Source organism: Pholis gunnellus (assembly GCF_910591455.1).
Source record: "Pholis gunnellus genome assembly, chromosome: 11".
NCBI classification, from domain to species: Eukaryota; Metazoa; Chordata; class Actinopteri; order Perciformes; family Pholidae; genus Pholis; species Pholis gunnellus.
Genome location: NC_136538.1, coordinates 16,059,117 through 16,075,521, shown reverse-complemented (window position 1 = coordinate 16,075,521; position 16,405 = coordinate 16,059,117). Strand labels below are relative to the sequence as shown.

Here is a 16,405-nt window from a genome sequence, read left to right as displayed (position 1 = left end):
TATCCTGATACGAAGGCCTATAATTCCTGATAAACTCCATTCAATATTGTTGTGCCACTTGTACCTCCTAGGCGTAATCTTCTTGTCCTATAATTGTCACGTTGTCGTGCTTGTTATGAGTGAAAGAGGTTGTTGGTAATACGGGGGATAATATCTGCTTTCATGTGCTCTTGCTATTGTTTGTACTATTGTACAAAGATGAATATTTTTTTTTTTTATTTGGCAATACTGTGACATTTACAATCATCTACTTTTCTAAATCTGTCTTTCCTTTCATTGTAATGTCCAATTATCGAGAGAGAGGCATACTTTCCAAATAATAGGCTTCATTTTGGCATTTCATTCCTCCCGCAGGATAATCACTGTCATGAGCACATGATTGAGTTTTCAGTCATAATGAAATCACTGGCCATGTTTTGTTTACAAACTATTGACATTTCAGTGGATTGCAATGTGATATTTGTTGCACTACAATGTGGTCTGCTAATTGTAAAAGTTGATAAATGAAGTAAGATAGTAGTGGTGTAAGCGCCAGTAGTCTGCCTCTATGTTACAAACATTATTATTTTCACTCACAGTTTCACAGTAAACTCTAACATTATGTCTAAATCAGTCTTTAAAGCCTTTTAAAGTTGAATACGATGAGTATCCAAATCATGAGAGGTGATATCTGGTAGTTGACTGATACATTTAAGTGCTGTTACAAATGATACGTGTAGAAAATGTATCATCCATGTTGTCACAAATGTGCAATGTAAACTCACAGGTTGTCACAGTGTAATACCGGCTGTAAAACAAACTGTACATTAAATCGCTGTTGCATGATTTAATGTTACAAACATCTACTGATGTGGAAGCACACTAAATGTTCAAACACTAAAGCAAAACATGCTACATGTCACATTTCTCAAATATTCTATAAATACCGTTTTAATGTTATATTTAAACAGCTGATAGGAGCCTTAATATAGATGGGCAAAACGCTGTTTTTGAAATGTATACATTAAAATCGTATTCATAAACCTCTTCTGTCCCTTTTGCAAAGGATCTTTTTAAACGACCTCCTGAAGTCGTTATTGAATATGGTGTATATCACAGGGTTTAGGGAGCTGTTGCAGTAACCGAACCAGAAGAACATTTTGAACAATGTCTCCGGGACGCAGCAGGTGTCACACACAGCGGTGAGCGTGTATGTGAAGAAAAAGGGGAACCAGCAAAGAACAAACACTCCCATGACCACAGCCAGAACAAATGTGAAGCGCCTCTCTCTGTACTGCCTTCCTCTCCACTTGCTCACTCTCGCACAGGGCTGTGGAGAGGTTTCTCCGGGCTTCTCCTGAGCCACTTTGGTTGTTCGTAAAGCCCTCTTCTTCTTCAGGGAACAAAGGACGGTTTCATTCCCATCGGACGAGGAGGGCTCTTCCTCCACGTCTAGCCCATTGATCTCTCCACCGCCCGCCTCTCCCGCCTCCCCCCCTTCTCCGTCTTTTCTTTCCAGAGGGTCTGAGCCACACTTCTTGTCTCCTGGATTGCGACATTCCCTCTGCCTTTCACCTGGCTGGGCTCTTGTTCTTTTCTTGGCAATCTGGTATATTCGAAGGTACACCATGATCATGATGACGCAGGGTGCAAAGAAAGAGGCAGTGCTGGAGAAGATGATGTACCATTTCTCCTCATTGATTTTACATTTGGGGCTGTCTTCTTTGCCCTCGTCCTTCTTCATCGTGATGAGCGGAGGGAATGAAATGATTGCCGCCAGAACCCAAACTATCAAGACTGTGCATTTAATCCTGCGCGGCGTCCTCCTCAGGTTGTACTCGATTGCTTGAGAGACGGACCAGTATCGGTCCAGGCTGATGGCGCACAGGTGAACGATTGATGAGGTGCAGAAGAGCACATCCAAAGCCAGGTAGATCTCGCACCACACTTTACCAAAGTACCAGGAACCCGTCAGTTCATTGGCTAAAGAGAATGGCATCACTAAGGTGGCGACCAGAATGTCCGCGCATGCCAAGGAGACTAAAAACAAGTTCTGAGGTGCTCTCAGGGCTCGGCTTGTGGTCACAGCGATGACTACCATTACATTTCCAAACACGGTTAGCAGGATGAGGAAGCCCACGAGGATGGTTAAAGGCACAGAGGTCTGCACGGTATAAAGGTGGCTGCCAGGCAAGGTCTCATTTCCGCTGGTGAAGTTAAGACAACCCATCAGAGTGAGTTGTGGTGTCGATGATTGCGTCCGACCAGCGCTCTTTCAGGAGGTTTGGAAGCTGTGCTCGCCAGCAGTCTATTAATTTCACCCATTCAGGAACACAGCATGAGAGAGTGGAGTCTTTTCATTTTGCCCACTGGAAGGTTTTGTTGAAGAAAATCTGTGCTTCTCTCCTCTTTGTCAGTAAGAAACAGAGAAAAATCAGTTTTCATATCAAAAAGACAAATATATATAGAAATAAATAAAGGGAAAACAGGAAGTTTTCCACATGTATCTATTCTTTGAAAAATAATTCTTCATCCAACAACATTTTAGGATTAAAATAAACTTTCATAAAACAGACTTACATTGCAGGTGGTGCTGGCTCAGGGAGATCGTGTCATCTGTTGTGGCTGAAGTGGAGAGTACGTGGTTTTATATGGGCTTGATCTGACGATGAGGATGTGTGATGCTGACTCCTCTTCAGTGAGAGCAGTAATGGGCGGAGTTCATCCGCTGCTGGAGATTTAAAAAGCAATTTTGCGTTGCTCTCAGACACTGAAACCACAGGCTGATTATGACATTAACACTATTTTTGATTTATAGATGTAATATCTGTAGTTTATTAAGTTACGATGGATTATGAGGTACACTCTTTTTATTGTTTTGCAGTTCTACTTTATGAGCAAAATGTTCAGATATCTCCTGAAAGGAAAAAACAGCTTGAAATAATACCTGCAGCTACAGAGAGGATTGGAGCAACTTACTAAAGAGATCAATCGCTAGTAGTGAGTGTAAGAGCAGCGCATTGACTGAAATAAGAGTTTTCAGCTACACATAATTTGCTTTACCTATAACAAAGTAGAATAAATGAAAATGAATACACTGAGACATTTTGTGTAGTTGATAGACAAATATAATCATTCTTCTCAAATACTATGTAAAAATCTGCACACTGACATCTGAAAGCAAGATTTAACTTATTATTTGCTATGCAGAATGTGTGCCAGATTATAGGATACACTGAGGATTTGACATGCTAGTTATCTACTTTAGGATTGTTAAGTAATTTAATTTAGACAGACACACCAGGACACATGTTTTACTATAATGACTTATTTATTCATTAGGCGTATTAAAATGGTTTCTATAAAGAGATATGTTGAAGTTTTAGTGTTCTGAGGCATCTCTATGCTACACCCTAGTCATCTAACATCCATACTAAAGTACAAATTACTGTATGATTTGTTTTGGCACAGCTTCACTACAACATGCGTTGTTTTAAAATAGAAGCAGAAGGATTTATAGCAGCATGATCTATGGCAGTAGTTCCCAACCTTTTTTCTTATGATTCTATATATATATATATCTCATACTTCCATGTTATACCAGTATAGAAAACAGGAAACTGGAGATGCAGTGCATCCATGGTGCCGCTGGGGCGCTAACGAGCCGCTCTGGACTTCATCTGATCTCGCTTGTTATCGCGAGAGCATCTGTCTTGGACTTCCGATTGGATATTTGTGTACGGGAGGAAGGAACGCGCACTGTTGTTCTTTTCAGCTGTCGGTTTGGCAAATTGTCGACTTGAGATTTGGATGCCTGCTGTGTTTAACGGTCAAGAGCATTTATACTGAGGTAAGATGTACACCGGACCACTTTAGTGTGTTGTTGCTAGCATTGACGTTAGTACATCCTACGTACAATCTCCGTCGACGTAAGAGGCCGAGGCATGTTGCTAACCTTAGCGTATGCTAACGTGAATGTTGTGACCTAGCGTTATATCATGTTTTTTCTTTTAATCTTAGATTTGTATAGCCACGGTTTCACTCATTTCGGATGTGATATACTACACAAGCAATCTGTGTGATTATATGATTGCTAATTTAAGATTTAATATGTTTAACTTCAGCTTCTCGGACGTGCTAATGTAGCTAAGTTGACCCATCGTTAGCCAAGTTTACTAGAAAACCGTCTTCTTTTTTTTTGTCAACACAGATGTCGGACGACTTGGTGAAACAGTTGAGCAGCTACAAAGCCCAGCTACAGCAAGTAGAAGTCGCGTTATCTACCGACCAAGAAAATGAAGACCTCCTTAAACTCCAGAAAGACTTACAGGTTTGTGTGAATGTGATGAAGCGTGTTTGTCATTCATGGATTCGTATAGAATGACATTTTAGTTTTATAAGCAACTGATCATCTAATCGTTGCTTTCAACCACTACTGAACCCAGTTTTGAAAATAGATGCTAAAATAAGACACAATCTGACTAAATGGAGTTCACATTATTGCACATTTTGATATTCCACAGTAGAATACATTGATAGTGATAGATGCCATATACATATTGAAACTATTTGTCCATTAAAAACTCTTCTTCAATAATCAAATCTTTAAGACCTCTCTTTGCATCCTTGCAGGATAACGTTCTAGTATTGTGAAATATATTCTTACTTTTTAAGAATATAGGTCATCATTAACAAGCAAATGTGATTTTAAAATATATATATATTTTTTTTAATTTAGAGTTTTAAAGCGTTATGTTAGTATTTTCATGGTGTATTATAAGCATTTTCCAACCTATCTGTCTAGAATGCTAACTCTAAATAGTGAGTCGTGTCGTAAGGGCTTTATTTAAGGAAAGCGAAAACACTGAAAATACCTTATTCCCACTTCTTACCGAGGGGGAAGCTGCCTACGCTGTCCGTGACCGGTTGATTGCTTTTCTTCTACAGGAAGTCATTGACTTGACGAAAGACCTCCTGACCTCACAGCCCACTGAAAGCTCTTCTAGCACCAACGGCGCAGTCCCTGTACCCTCGAAGCATGGCTGGAAAGTGGGGGACAGCTGTATGGCTGTTTGGAATCAGGACGGACAGTGAGTATCACCAGCCTCTTCTGATGAAAATAATATATGCAATTGCATGCCTACTATTGAGTTCATTTTAATTTAAAAAGTGGTTTAATGGATGAGGTTCTGTCCACCCATTGTGTTTGTTCATCTTCGGTTATTAAGACAAGCAGCTGTATGTTTGACTTTACGGATAAATTGTAACAGAAAGAATATCCAATAGTTGTATATTGCACAGTTTCATTCATCGTTAGTATTATATATTGGTTGAAACATTGCTTGTTACGTAGAGCTTGAGTATTTGGCTCATACTCACCTGCTTACAGACGTGATTCTTTGGCAGGGTGTATGAGGCTGAGATTGAGGAGATAGACCGGGAGAACGGCACTGCGGCCGTTACCTTCGCCGGGTACGGGAACGCTGAAGTGATTCCTCTGCAGAACCTCAAAGCAGTAGAGGAGGGGAAGCGCACCAACGAGGACGGGAAGCCCAAATCAAGGTATGAACAAAAAATAACTTGTGTCTCTCACTCACAGTTAATGTGCGTACACATAAACCGTTGCTCACACTAAGTGATGAGACTGAGTGTGAACTCTTTTAGCATAGATTATATGGTGCCAATAATGCAGTTTTCTTCTACGTTATACTCACTAATGTTATTATTTCATATTTAATATATCATGTTTGTCATTATATTTGTACATCATAAGGATTTCTATACGTGTCTCTGTCTTTCCAGGAAAGAGCAGATAGCCGAGCAGAGAGAGTACAAGAAGAAGAAAGCCCAGAAGAAGGTGCAGAGGATGAAGGAGTTGGAGACGGAGAGGGAGGAGCAAAAGTCAAAGTGGCAACAGTTCAACAACAAAGCCTACTCGAAGAACAAGAAAGGACAGGTACTTCTTTTTAAATGATTGTTTTCATCGATGCCTGAAGTTATTAGTGATGGATAACCCATAATGCATGGGCCAATTGTGGACAATTGGTATTTACTGTAGATGTCTCCTTCCTTTTATCAACATTTTTAAAGTGTGAATAACTTCTAATCTATATGATATGAAATTTGATTGAAAGGAAATCAGAATGTTGGCAGACAAAATAGGAGGATTTGAGACATTTCACCCACTAGCTTATCGTGTGTGTGTGTGTTGTATATAGTAAAAGTTATTCAATGATCCATTCTCTATATATTTTTAATCAATAATGAAAAACTGTTTTTTTGTTTTCCTGTCTAGGTAAAGAGGAGCATATTTGCATCTCCAGAAAGCGTCAATGGAAAGGTGGGAGTGGGAACGTGTGGTATTGCAGACAAGCCAATGACTCTGTACCACGACACGTCAAAATACAACGTCAGACATCTAATGCCACAATGACCTGCTCTGTGTATAATAACCCACTGTGTACAAGCTGTATCGGTGCATTTCCATTGTGTTTCTACAAGATTTATGTTTCCCAAGTAAAGAATGGAATTGCTTGCGCGCCATTGTTTGAAATATTGATGTAGTTTTCTTATATATTATGTAGGTACAAAAGCAAAAAAAATCCAAGCGGGGGTTGGAAGAAAAAGGCAGCGGTGGTGTTGTAGGGAAGCCGTATAGAGTTTGATGTTTGTGTCCAGGTTTCACTGAGGACAAATACCTGCTAAGAGGAGTCTAAATACACACCTGCAGATTTGGTTTGTAAATTTGAAGTTGGTTTTTAAACACTGACCCATTGTGGGAGGATTTTGAATGTCAATAATGGTGTTGATTTGACATGGCTGAATTTACGTTTTAATATGTGTATATAACAGTGAAATAAACATTGTTTTGTTTTCATTTTTTTTAATTATTATTATTGCTTCCACCTCATTTTGACTGTTTTTACATCATGCTTTCATCCTGTAGGTGGCAGTAAAGACTTCTAGTAGCATTTTGCATCTGTTACAACCCTCTTTGCCATATACATCTCAAGAGTTTATTAGTTCGACATGTTGGACTTTAGTTCAGGAGGCTTCATGAACAGTGTTAGCTGCAGATGTGATTCATTTATATGATGCACATCAGTCCAAGACAACCAAGTGGAACATTTGATTATTGATGGTAGGTGTTCCCAAAAAAAGACATTACTTATGCTTGGGCGGTAGAGGTTTATTAAGATTCCAGGGACAGTTTTCAGGAACTGTAACAGTACTAGCAGGGGACCAGCAGCATGTTTTGCCGAAAAGTCACCGTGGATGGCTGATTAAGCACAAGAGAAAACATTCTGGGGTGTGCTTTGACATACTTCCTTAAAAGTCTTTTTCATAGTGCATTTTATAGATTTCCCAAACAGGGTGGGGGTGGGGGGACACGACCTGTAACAAGGAACTTTGTGCAAGAGTCATATACCCATGTTAAGACACAATTTGGTGGTGATCTCCTTCGGACTTGTACCAGAAAAATGCATTTGAATGGTCATATTGAAATGTCGTATTTGGTTTCATGGATTCTTAACAGGTCAGCAGTGCAATTCTGTGTCCAAAATACAGATAATCATTAATGGGAAGTTTCCAAATGTCAAGGATTTGAACTGCGTTCTTTTTATGCTACAATACATAAACGATACAGTATTAAACATTGAAGTATAAATCAAAATGGGTATTCTGTAGTGTTTATGTTCATGCTACAGACATTTTTTTAAAGACTTGTCTATCCAAAGCACATCACAACATGATAGCTACATTCAATACACATGCACCATAGCTATTTTCTTTTCTTTTTTAAATCAATTACAATCATTTTTTCCTACTGAAGATTAAAATTGATGCCACTACCGGGGCACGTGGTAAACTAGCAAACTGCAATTTGGTGTTGGACGGACAGAATAGTGTGCTGAACACAGCCATCGTTACAGTGATGATAAAAGTAGACGCTTTATTGCTTTAGTGCGGGATAGCTTGTTACTGTCATAATGGAACTGAATCTGCACACAGTCAGTGTAAAAGACAAAACCTTAAGTAATGCATTTAAACCTTCAGCACGGCAAATGCTTCAGTTAGGGTTAAATTTAATGTCGAGTAATGTGGTAAACTATTTATTTAAACAATGTGAAGAAAACTACGTTTTTTTGTATTTCAAGCATGAGCAAATACTTAGCTACAGTTAAATTAAATATACCAAAAATAAATACTATAATCATATGCAAAATACAATAACGAGGGTGGACTGCACCACCTGTTTGGATACAACTGTGTTTCAGTCAAGAGACGGGACGCCACATGGATTGGTGATGGGTGTGGGTCTTATATCAAAGCAGAGGGTCTACGAGTGGTACACATTTTGGAATGCAGACATCGTAGCCCTTGCCACTGGCTTGTACACTGTCAAGAAGTGCCATCTGGATTATATTATCCAGAGAAAAAGGGCAATGTTATTACAAGGCAAATGGAGCAAACGTTCACAATGGTGAGCTTCTAGCTGGTATTGGGTTTTTGTTTTTTTTAGGGTTGTTGCTGGTTTCAGAGGATGAACTTGACTAAAGGTAGAGTTCCCCCTTCAGTGTTGGACACTGGTGTGTGGGTTCTTCTCTACGGGGTCAGTTTTGAGTGCAGGTATGGTTGATTCAAGCTGGTAATGGGTGAAGGGACATTCAGGTGATTGGTTAAGTCAACAATGAAAATGAGGAAACTGTATATTGCCAGAGAAGTTAAATTTGAGGGCTGTGGTGTAAGATGTTTCAGACTGATGTGGAGGAGTCCCTTGGCTTTTGGAAGGAGACATTTTAGACTGAGTTGAACTTAAGGCTGGTTCTCAGGGGGTGGGGGGCTGGTTGTTCTCATGAAGGCAGTTAACCTAAACTGCAAAGGGAGAATGGGAGCTTTCGGGCTGGTACTGCTGAGAGCCATAAAGGACTGCAGCTGGAGTAAACATATAAGCTGGTGCTTCAAGCGGAGAAGGCCAGTTTTAGACTGCATGTGGAGTAGCCCTCATCGCTGGCGGAGCTCTGCCGGCTGCTGATGTCATCCAGGTCACTTATACCACTGGTGCTCACACTGTCCATTTCTCCATGGGAGAACTCAGTGCTTTCGACGTCAACCTCAATCTCCTCTGCAACAAAAACAAATGGACACAGATTAATTTTTCTGAGTCGTGCAAGTCCAAATATTAGAAGTTGTGCTTGCCTTAGTGTATATGGGGACAAACCACGATGAAGGCTGTGATTGGGACACTGACCTCTGTCAGACTCTGAGCGGTCAGAGTCCATGTGGGAGCCCTGGCTGTCCGTACGGACCCGGTCCCGGTCTCCATGAGTCTGCAGCTGGGATAGCTGCCTCTGCAGGTGCCTCTGTTCCCTCTCCAAGGTCTCCAGCTGGTGCAGACTCCTCCGGTCCACATCTTCAAGTTTCTACATAAGAAACGCAAAAGAGTTAATTGTGCTGTTATGTAGCGTTGAATCACACCGTTACGACTGCAGCTCTCTAGATGTTCCCCGTGATTAACGTACTATATGCATGAGACGATGGTGAACTTGTCTTGTGCGCAGTGAAGTGATGTTAATGTGTTAGTCGTCAAATGTGACGCCCCCCTGTGCGCTCTAATTAAATATTCAAAACACAATGACTGCAACGTGCTGGTTGGACTCTAGGAATAGCTGGCGTGTCTGTGTGAGGTTGATATCAGTGAAATATGACTGGATGCAAAAGGCAGAGTTGCTTCATGGTTATACAATTGAACATAAATGTCATCGTGCCCTGCGTTTGGCAGATACGTTCATTCTTCGCCTTCTTAGCTCTAAATGTATTTGTTCAAGCTTGATTTTGGTTCATTTCAAACAACACACACAAGCCGCTTACTTAAGTACGTCTAACAAGCTAACACATAACCAAAGTCCCGAAGAGGCCCTACGAACATCTGTAATCCAATCACTTCACACCAATCATCACATCTGATCGTGCCATAAATAAAAATCGGATGTATGCTACAATAGCGGCATATTAATGAGTAGCAACATTTATATGCGAGCCAGTTGTTGAGCAAGATTTACGGAAGAAAAACAACCAGTAAGCCTCTGTTGTGGCTCTTCATGCTGCCAGCACCTGCTCCGCCCTCTTACTCTCACAAAGACACAACACAGCAGCATTCAGGGGCCACGTTTCCTGCACTTTAAACAGGCAAGTCCAAAGTCAATAGTTGACATCTTACAGTAGGTACTTTTTCCATTACCCCCCCCCCCCCCGCTGTAATATACTCCCACACACTGTTGCCAGGATTGCTTTCATATTGCAGCCCTCAATCATCCCTCAAAAGAATCGTATCTGGCTTAGACTGTAGCCATCAAGGGAGCCAAAGTATAGTCTTAGATGCCTTTGAGGCTACACTCAGTGGCCCATTCAGGCAGGCAGCTTTAACACTAGGACTGATCTGGTGCTCTTAAACTTAATCAAGTCATTTCAAAGTTCAAGTGGATGTCAGGCTAAATAATTGAGCAGCATTTGTAGACGGATAGAGCTGCACTGTGATCAAGCTGGACGGACAGTTAAGTATCACCGCGGCGTGTACCTTAAGAAGAGTTAAGAGACTAAAATACAATGTAGTTCTAAAAATAAAATAAAAACCTGGATCAGTCTATTGACTAATACGGCTTTTGTAAACCATCACTCTGGATTCACATTCGGACTCATCAAATGGACACAAGATGCCTCCCCTTGTACATCAAATGGGAACAGTATGTAAATACTTTTACGTTATTACTTTTGAGCGCACACATTTTACAGAATTCAGCCCTTAATCCCATGGTGGTGCAATACTACCGGGGCTACCGCACCTTGATCTGTGCTTTGGCCTTGTTTAGCAGTCCTAGTGTGGTGTGCCGACTGCAGTCTGGTCCTAGAGGGATGAGGGACTTCAACCTCTCCAAACACAGGCGGAGATGTGCTCGTCTGTGGGATGGAGACGTAATCAAGACGGGTCGTTTCTCCTCAGAGTAAGCATGCATAGAGTAATGTGCATTATACGACAATTATTCATGACACAATGATGGATTTCCAGACTAATGTATGATTGTCCTCTGCACTGATTGTGATTTAAGTCAGATTATAATATTTCCTCCTTATCCAATTCGATTAGTGTTGTAACAGTAAAGGCAAACCACTATTGGATCAGTGCTGATCAATCCTAATTCTGATAGGCTAGCATTAATCCATGTGTGATGAGCAATGTAACAGTCGAGACATATTTAGGCACTTGATTTATCTGTTTATCCATTTTGCTAATTAGCCACGCCATCTGACTCTTTTGCAATTACGTATGGATCTGTCTGGCCCCAGATTTGAAAAGCTGCTGAGGTCAGCTTGTGCTGTTTCTGATCCACCGAGGCCTCTGGATGCAGACCAACATGCAGAAACTGGCAAAGGACACTCACTCTCCTTTCAAATAACGTAGTAAAATGTAGGTCAAGTTGTGACGTCGGCTCCTCTCTCTGCATTGGCCACCATTTTGTGATATCAAATAGCCCCAGTAGGAAATAAGCCTTGCTCTTGAAGATGCCATTCTTCCTCATCACTTAGTGCATCTCTCAAAGCAAGACTTTCATACACACACACGGCTTGCTTTTGAGGATTAACTGGGCATTTCATTTCGGATAAATGTGTCCTGCTCAGGGCAGTGGCTGCCTTATCCTGTAACCATAGCATAGCATAGCATATCATAGCAAGCTGCTGTTAAATCTGCGGCTGAGACTCAGTCAGGAAGGAGCCCTGTTGTCTGGAAACAGACGTTTCCCATTTGCTGACTGGGGAAATGTCTGCGTGTCGTCCAGGAACAGTGCTGCTACTGAGGCTGCATTACACCTCCCTTTTACTTGCCTTGCAAAATCGCACACTTGCCATCACACACAATAGGTGAGTTTTCCAAGTTGAGGAAAAAAAACACATTTTCTGAAGTCCTGTGATGATAATAAGCTGATTTATCGGCCTGCAGTGCGTCTCATTTTGAAATGGTATGCACCAAGATATGCGAACATGGCAGAGTGGAGAAAGCTTGTGGTTTATCAGCTTGAAGCTCCATTTTGAGGCAGCTGGCTCCTGAGATAGACTCTCTGTGTACCTCATTTACTGCAGGAGTTAAAAGTCTGCCTCTCCTTCTGTATGACTTCTGCGCGTCACTTGTTACGCATATATAACAATAGTTAATTGAAGAAAGATAGCAATGGAAATGTAAGATGACTACCCAGTCACAACATTTCACTATTTTCATTGTGTTCCTGTTTCCATGTCTCTTAATACCCCCGAGTGTAGTCTTCACCTCTCGGTACTGACTGAACATGAACACAGATTACCTCTTTAATTTAGATTTACTCACCTATTCTTTTCCAGTTCATTGTGTGCTGACCTGTTGAAATCATAAATATACAGACAAAACTGTTATACAAGCCTTAATTATACAACATACAACATATTCTACAATCTATATGTACACAAATCCAATTGTTGTAAAAACGAATTAATTAATCGTGCTGATAAGTGATAATACGATGTTGATAAGGATTTCACTACTGTTTATCAGGAAGTATTTAAAATGTACATTCACATCTATTATATTTAGCCTAATTTGAAGACCCTTTGTAATCAACATTAACCTACCTATTGTGAATATTGTCCAATTTCCTGTTCTTGAATTTACGCTGTTTCTGTTGGTGTGCAGTCTGGGCTGCAGGGTACGTTGAAGCATAACCATGCTCACATTCTGGTAATGAAAAAGATCAAGAGGATTCAAAATATCATACAGTTTCTACCAATGTGCTGCAAGCGAAAGGCTTCACGAGGGCTTAGATTTGCATGATGGATGTGACCTTATTTGACCTGAATTTAAATGTGTGGCCAGTGGCAACACATCCCTGGAATTCAACTAAAATAAATACGTCTCAGTGTAATAGAGAGACAAGCCTTCTTAGAAAATGTTAAGATCAATACATGCATGCATTACGTTTTTATAACACACAGTTCTGATCTACTGTTCTTAGTGTGGCTCAAAAAACTCCTACAGTTCCCATGAGGCCTCCTTCCCAGTAACATGCGACGTCAGACGTGAACCCGCGTGTGATTGGCTGTCTCTCGTGACTGTTGCTCTGGGAACATGTGTGCCGACCAATGGGAACTTTACAATTTGTTCCATGTGGAAACCATGTGAACAACTCATACAAGGAAGCAGCAGCAGCTGCTTCTGCAAATGATAGGTGGGCTATGAATTGAACATGTTTAGAGGAAATAAACTGTAAAATCACTGCTCGTGTACGCACGAGGGTCCCTGAATGTGATATTCTTTTAGAGAATGCTATATTTAAATGGTCATGCGAGAAAAGGAGCTGCGATCGAATAAGATATAAATAGGAAATAGTCTCAAACATCATAAATATCTAGGCAACATGAAATAACCCACATCTGCACATATGCAAGCATATATTTGTTATAATAAATGAATCGTGCTTACTCAGCGAAAGGCCTCCATGGTCGGCAAAAAAAAACAGTTTTAATGGGAGCAGAAGATAATTTAGCTGAAGGCTATTGTTGTAATCAGTCTCTGGCAATGCAATTTATTTCTGAATTAAAAAAAAAATGTAGACAATTACCCGACCTCCTTTCAATTGATGATATCTTAGAAGTGTAAAGTCGATTAAAGTAAATGTTTCTTTCAGTAGCCGGTGAAATATCATTGGCTGCTGTCGGACCAGCTCATCTGTCCGCTGCGCGTCTTTTGTCGCCTTCGCCTCTATTGTTGTCTGCTCGGCGCATTACGTGTTAATATCCCCTGCTGCCCGTGTTTTACTTACTTCCGTTGCTCTTCTCGGTATTTTCTATGTAATTTGCGGCGTCGAGCAGCACTTGCACGTTCTTCATGAAAGTGCCGATTTGGTCCATTGCGGAACATTTGGAGAATAAAACGTCGCTGAGAGAATAGTCGGACAATTCTCCGAAATCTTGCTGGTCCATGGACGCATCAGACTCCGACAGAACCTCTTCGGGTTTCAGCTCGCTGTGCTGTCGCATGTACTTTACCATTTTCACTTTTTGTTTTGTGTGGGGTTGGGGGGGCTTTGACAAATAGGCAGCGGTGGAGTCGCTCTCCTTGTCCCGTCTGTGCACTGAGCCGATGACTGAAATGAACTAGGCTCGATGGAATTGCAGTCCTTAGCCACTTGCCCTACTTGGTGGATAATCCCTCCCACTAACGCATGCACATTGCATTCATTGTCAACGGTGCCCATAATAAATCCTCATTATCAATACTGCAGGAGAGTAACAAATAACACACACATAATGCCTGCTTTCATTTGTAACGACGCTGCTTTATGTCACTTGACATGAAGCAAATAACTATGACCTATAGGAGCTGCCTCGCTTTCGCACTCACAGTTTGGTCTGAATGCATGTGAACAGACTTTAAGAACCTGGATATTGGAGACATAAGGAAAGGGTTTCGGGTCTGATTTTGGTACATTAAGGTGGTGTGAATGCCACATATTAATATGATTTCAGAGGTAGTTTGAGGTTATTTGTTCAAGATAATCCAATTGTTTTCCCCCTATCGTTCCTGGTTTTCCCCTCAGCTTCTCCAGCTGTATTGTATAGTTCTCCAGATCTAAAGCAATCCAAACTCACATAGAGATAAGAAATTAATAAACCAGTGAGATTATGGTTAATGTCAGGATGATCAGAGCCCATCTGCTGGGGCTGCTTTCCGTTCAACAGAATTTACCTGATAGGGAAAGTTATCTTAAAGTTTTCTAAGATAACATTGAAAAAATGTACGTCTAGCTTGATTTTCCACTTCTGTCGTCCCTTTTGACTGATTAAGAAGTCATTTTCTTCCCCGCACCATGAGGGACGGATGAGGACAGAGGGGAAAGGGCCCGTCTTTACGAGGCTAGCCATGCGTGCAGGGCTGTGTTGTGCCTCTGAGACAATGGGTGCAGATGGCTGGCCCGCTGCAGATGTGGCCAGGCCTGTAACGGACGCCTGTGAGAGAGCACACCCTCCCATGGAGTCTATTTCAGCTGCCTGGCAAGGCCTGACACACACACACACACAGACGGTCCTGATCTGAACAGAGACGCACTCTTTCTTGGCAAAAAAACAGGCTGAATTTGTGGAAAGATGCAATGGTCTTATACAATCCCAACAATTACAGGCCTGTTTATGCAATACTTTCTCTGCTAATATGCTTCCCCCCCCTCTCATTTGATCAAGGCTATTGTTACCCTAGCTTCCCCATAACCCCAATGCAAATGTCAAAGTCAGAGATCGTTGTATCTGCTGCCACCCGCGTGTCAAAAGGACAGACGAAGAGTCAGACACGGACCAGGAAGAGGCTCGTCTGTGCTGTGAGGCTCGCGTGCAGGGCCGACCGACTGTGCGAGCTGCACGCTGATAGCGGCAGCGTGGAAAGCTGACCCGCTGTAGGTTGGTGTAGAATGTGACCCCCAACTGGAGTAATCTGAAAAGCCTGAGGATTACACCATTGGCTCGGCTGTCACAGAGGAGGCAAAGTCACACGGCGCTGGGCATGTGTGTGTGTTTATGAAAGAATGTGACAAACATCCCACACCGGTCTCACTCATGGAGTGTAAGGCTTCTGGGATGTTGTTGAAAGGGAACATTAATGGATCTATCTATGTATTGATCCGATGCTGTCGTCTCACATGCAGGTGGTCTACAAGAGGCCGGTCTCGGATGAAGCGTTGTTGTTGTGCAGCAGCAGCAGCAGCAGCAGCCCCCCTGTTGTTTTTAAAACAATAGCTGCACTTTGCCCCCGAGGTCACCGCAGAAGGACACTCCAGCAGGTCAGACGCGCGTGTCACCTGCTCCTTCCTCTCAACACGGAAGAGCTCAGCGTTAAGCTTTGCCATCCTCGCATTGGGAGGGATTGTTCAGATAACAAGTTTGGAGCGGTCACGCATTTTACATAAGAAAAAAGTAAGAGAAAATGATTAGAGAAAAGTAATTCCTAAGAGCAATGTATTATTAGTAACTGCCAATCTTTTTGTTAGCCTAAGACTTCAAAATAATATTCATTTTTATGTCCAATTCAATGCACTACCTTTTGACCTGGTGTTCTTGTCATCTCCTAGGAGAGGTGTGTGTGTGTGTGTGTGTGTGTTGGGGGTGGTGTAGGTATAGATCCTGTCACTCCCCCAACATGAACACCTGTTGGAGACACCAAATCCCCTCTTTGTCCCCCCTCTCAGTGGATTACCATGACAACGCCCATTCATATCATGGCTGAAGGCTGATTATACAGCCTCACACGGTCAATTATCACTGAACAGAGCGCGTTGTTTTAGGGGGACGCTGCCTTTCAAAAAAAGAAAAGGGTAGGCTGTGTACATTTTCTACAAAGCTTTATTTTGTA

General features: G+C 41.7%; 3 protein-coding genes across 3 annotated transcripts; 1 reads left to right on the top strand and 2 right to left on the bottom strand.

Moving 5' to 3' along the window:
* Window positions 1-1,015: 1,015 nt before the first annotated feature.
* On the bottom strand, window positions 1,016-2,209 carry LOC306702856 (alpha-2A adrenergic receptor-like; the record flags this gene model as incomplete). Its single annotated transcript, XM_079168573.1, has 1 exon — window positions 1,016-2,209. The coding sequence occupies one exon, from the start codon at window positions 2,207-2,209 to the stop codon at window positions 1,016-1,018; it is 1,194 nt and encodes a 397-aa protein (XP_079024699.1).
* A 1,585-nt stretch (window positions 2,210-3,794) lies between these two features.
* smndc1 (survival motor neuron domain containing 1) lies at window positions 3,795-6,861 on the top strand. Its single transcript, XM_079168280.1, has 6 exons — window positions 3,795-3,829; window positions 4,190-4,309; window positions 4,927-5,069; window positions 5,386-5,541; window positions 5,782-5,935; window positions 6,275-6,861. Exons 2-6 carry the CDS (start codon window positions 4,190-4,192, stop codon window positions 6,410-6,412), a joined length of 711 nt encoding a protein of 236 aa, XP_079024406.1. The 5' UTR covers window positions 3,795-3,829; the 3' UTR covers window positions 6,413-6,861.
* Window positions 6,862-6,985: 124 nt separating this feature from the next.
* On the bottom strand, window positions 6,986-14,117 carry LOC306702638 (max-interacting protein 1-like). Its single transcript, XM_079168279.1, has 6 exons — window positions 13,827-14,117; window positions 12,640-12,742; window positions 12,359-12,388; window positions 10,824-10,938; window positions 9,233-9,404; window positions 6,986-9,106 (listed from the first exon to the last, which is right to left on the bottom strand). Exons 1-6 carry the CDS (start codon window positions 14,053-14,055, stop codon window positions 8,943-8,945), a joined length of 813 nt encoding a protein of 270 aa, XP_079024405.1. The 5' UTR covers window positions 14,056-14,117; the 3' UTR covers window positions 6,986-8,942.
* Window positions 14,118-16,405: the final 2,288 nt, after the last annotated feature.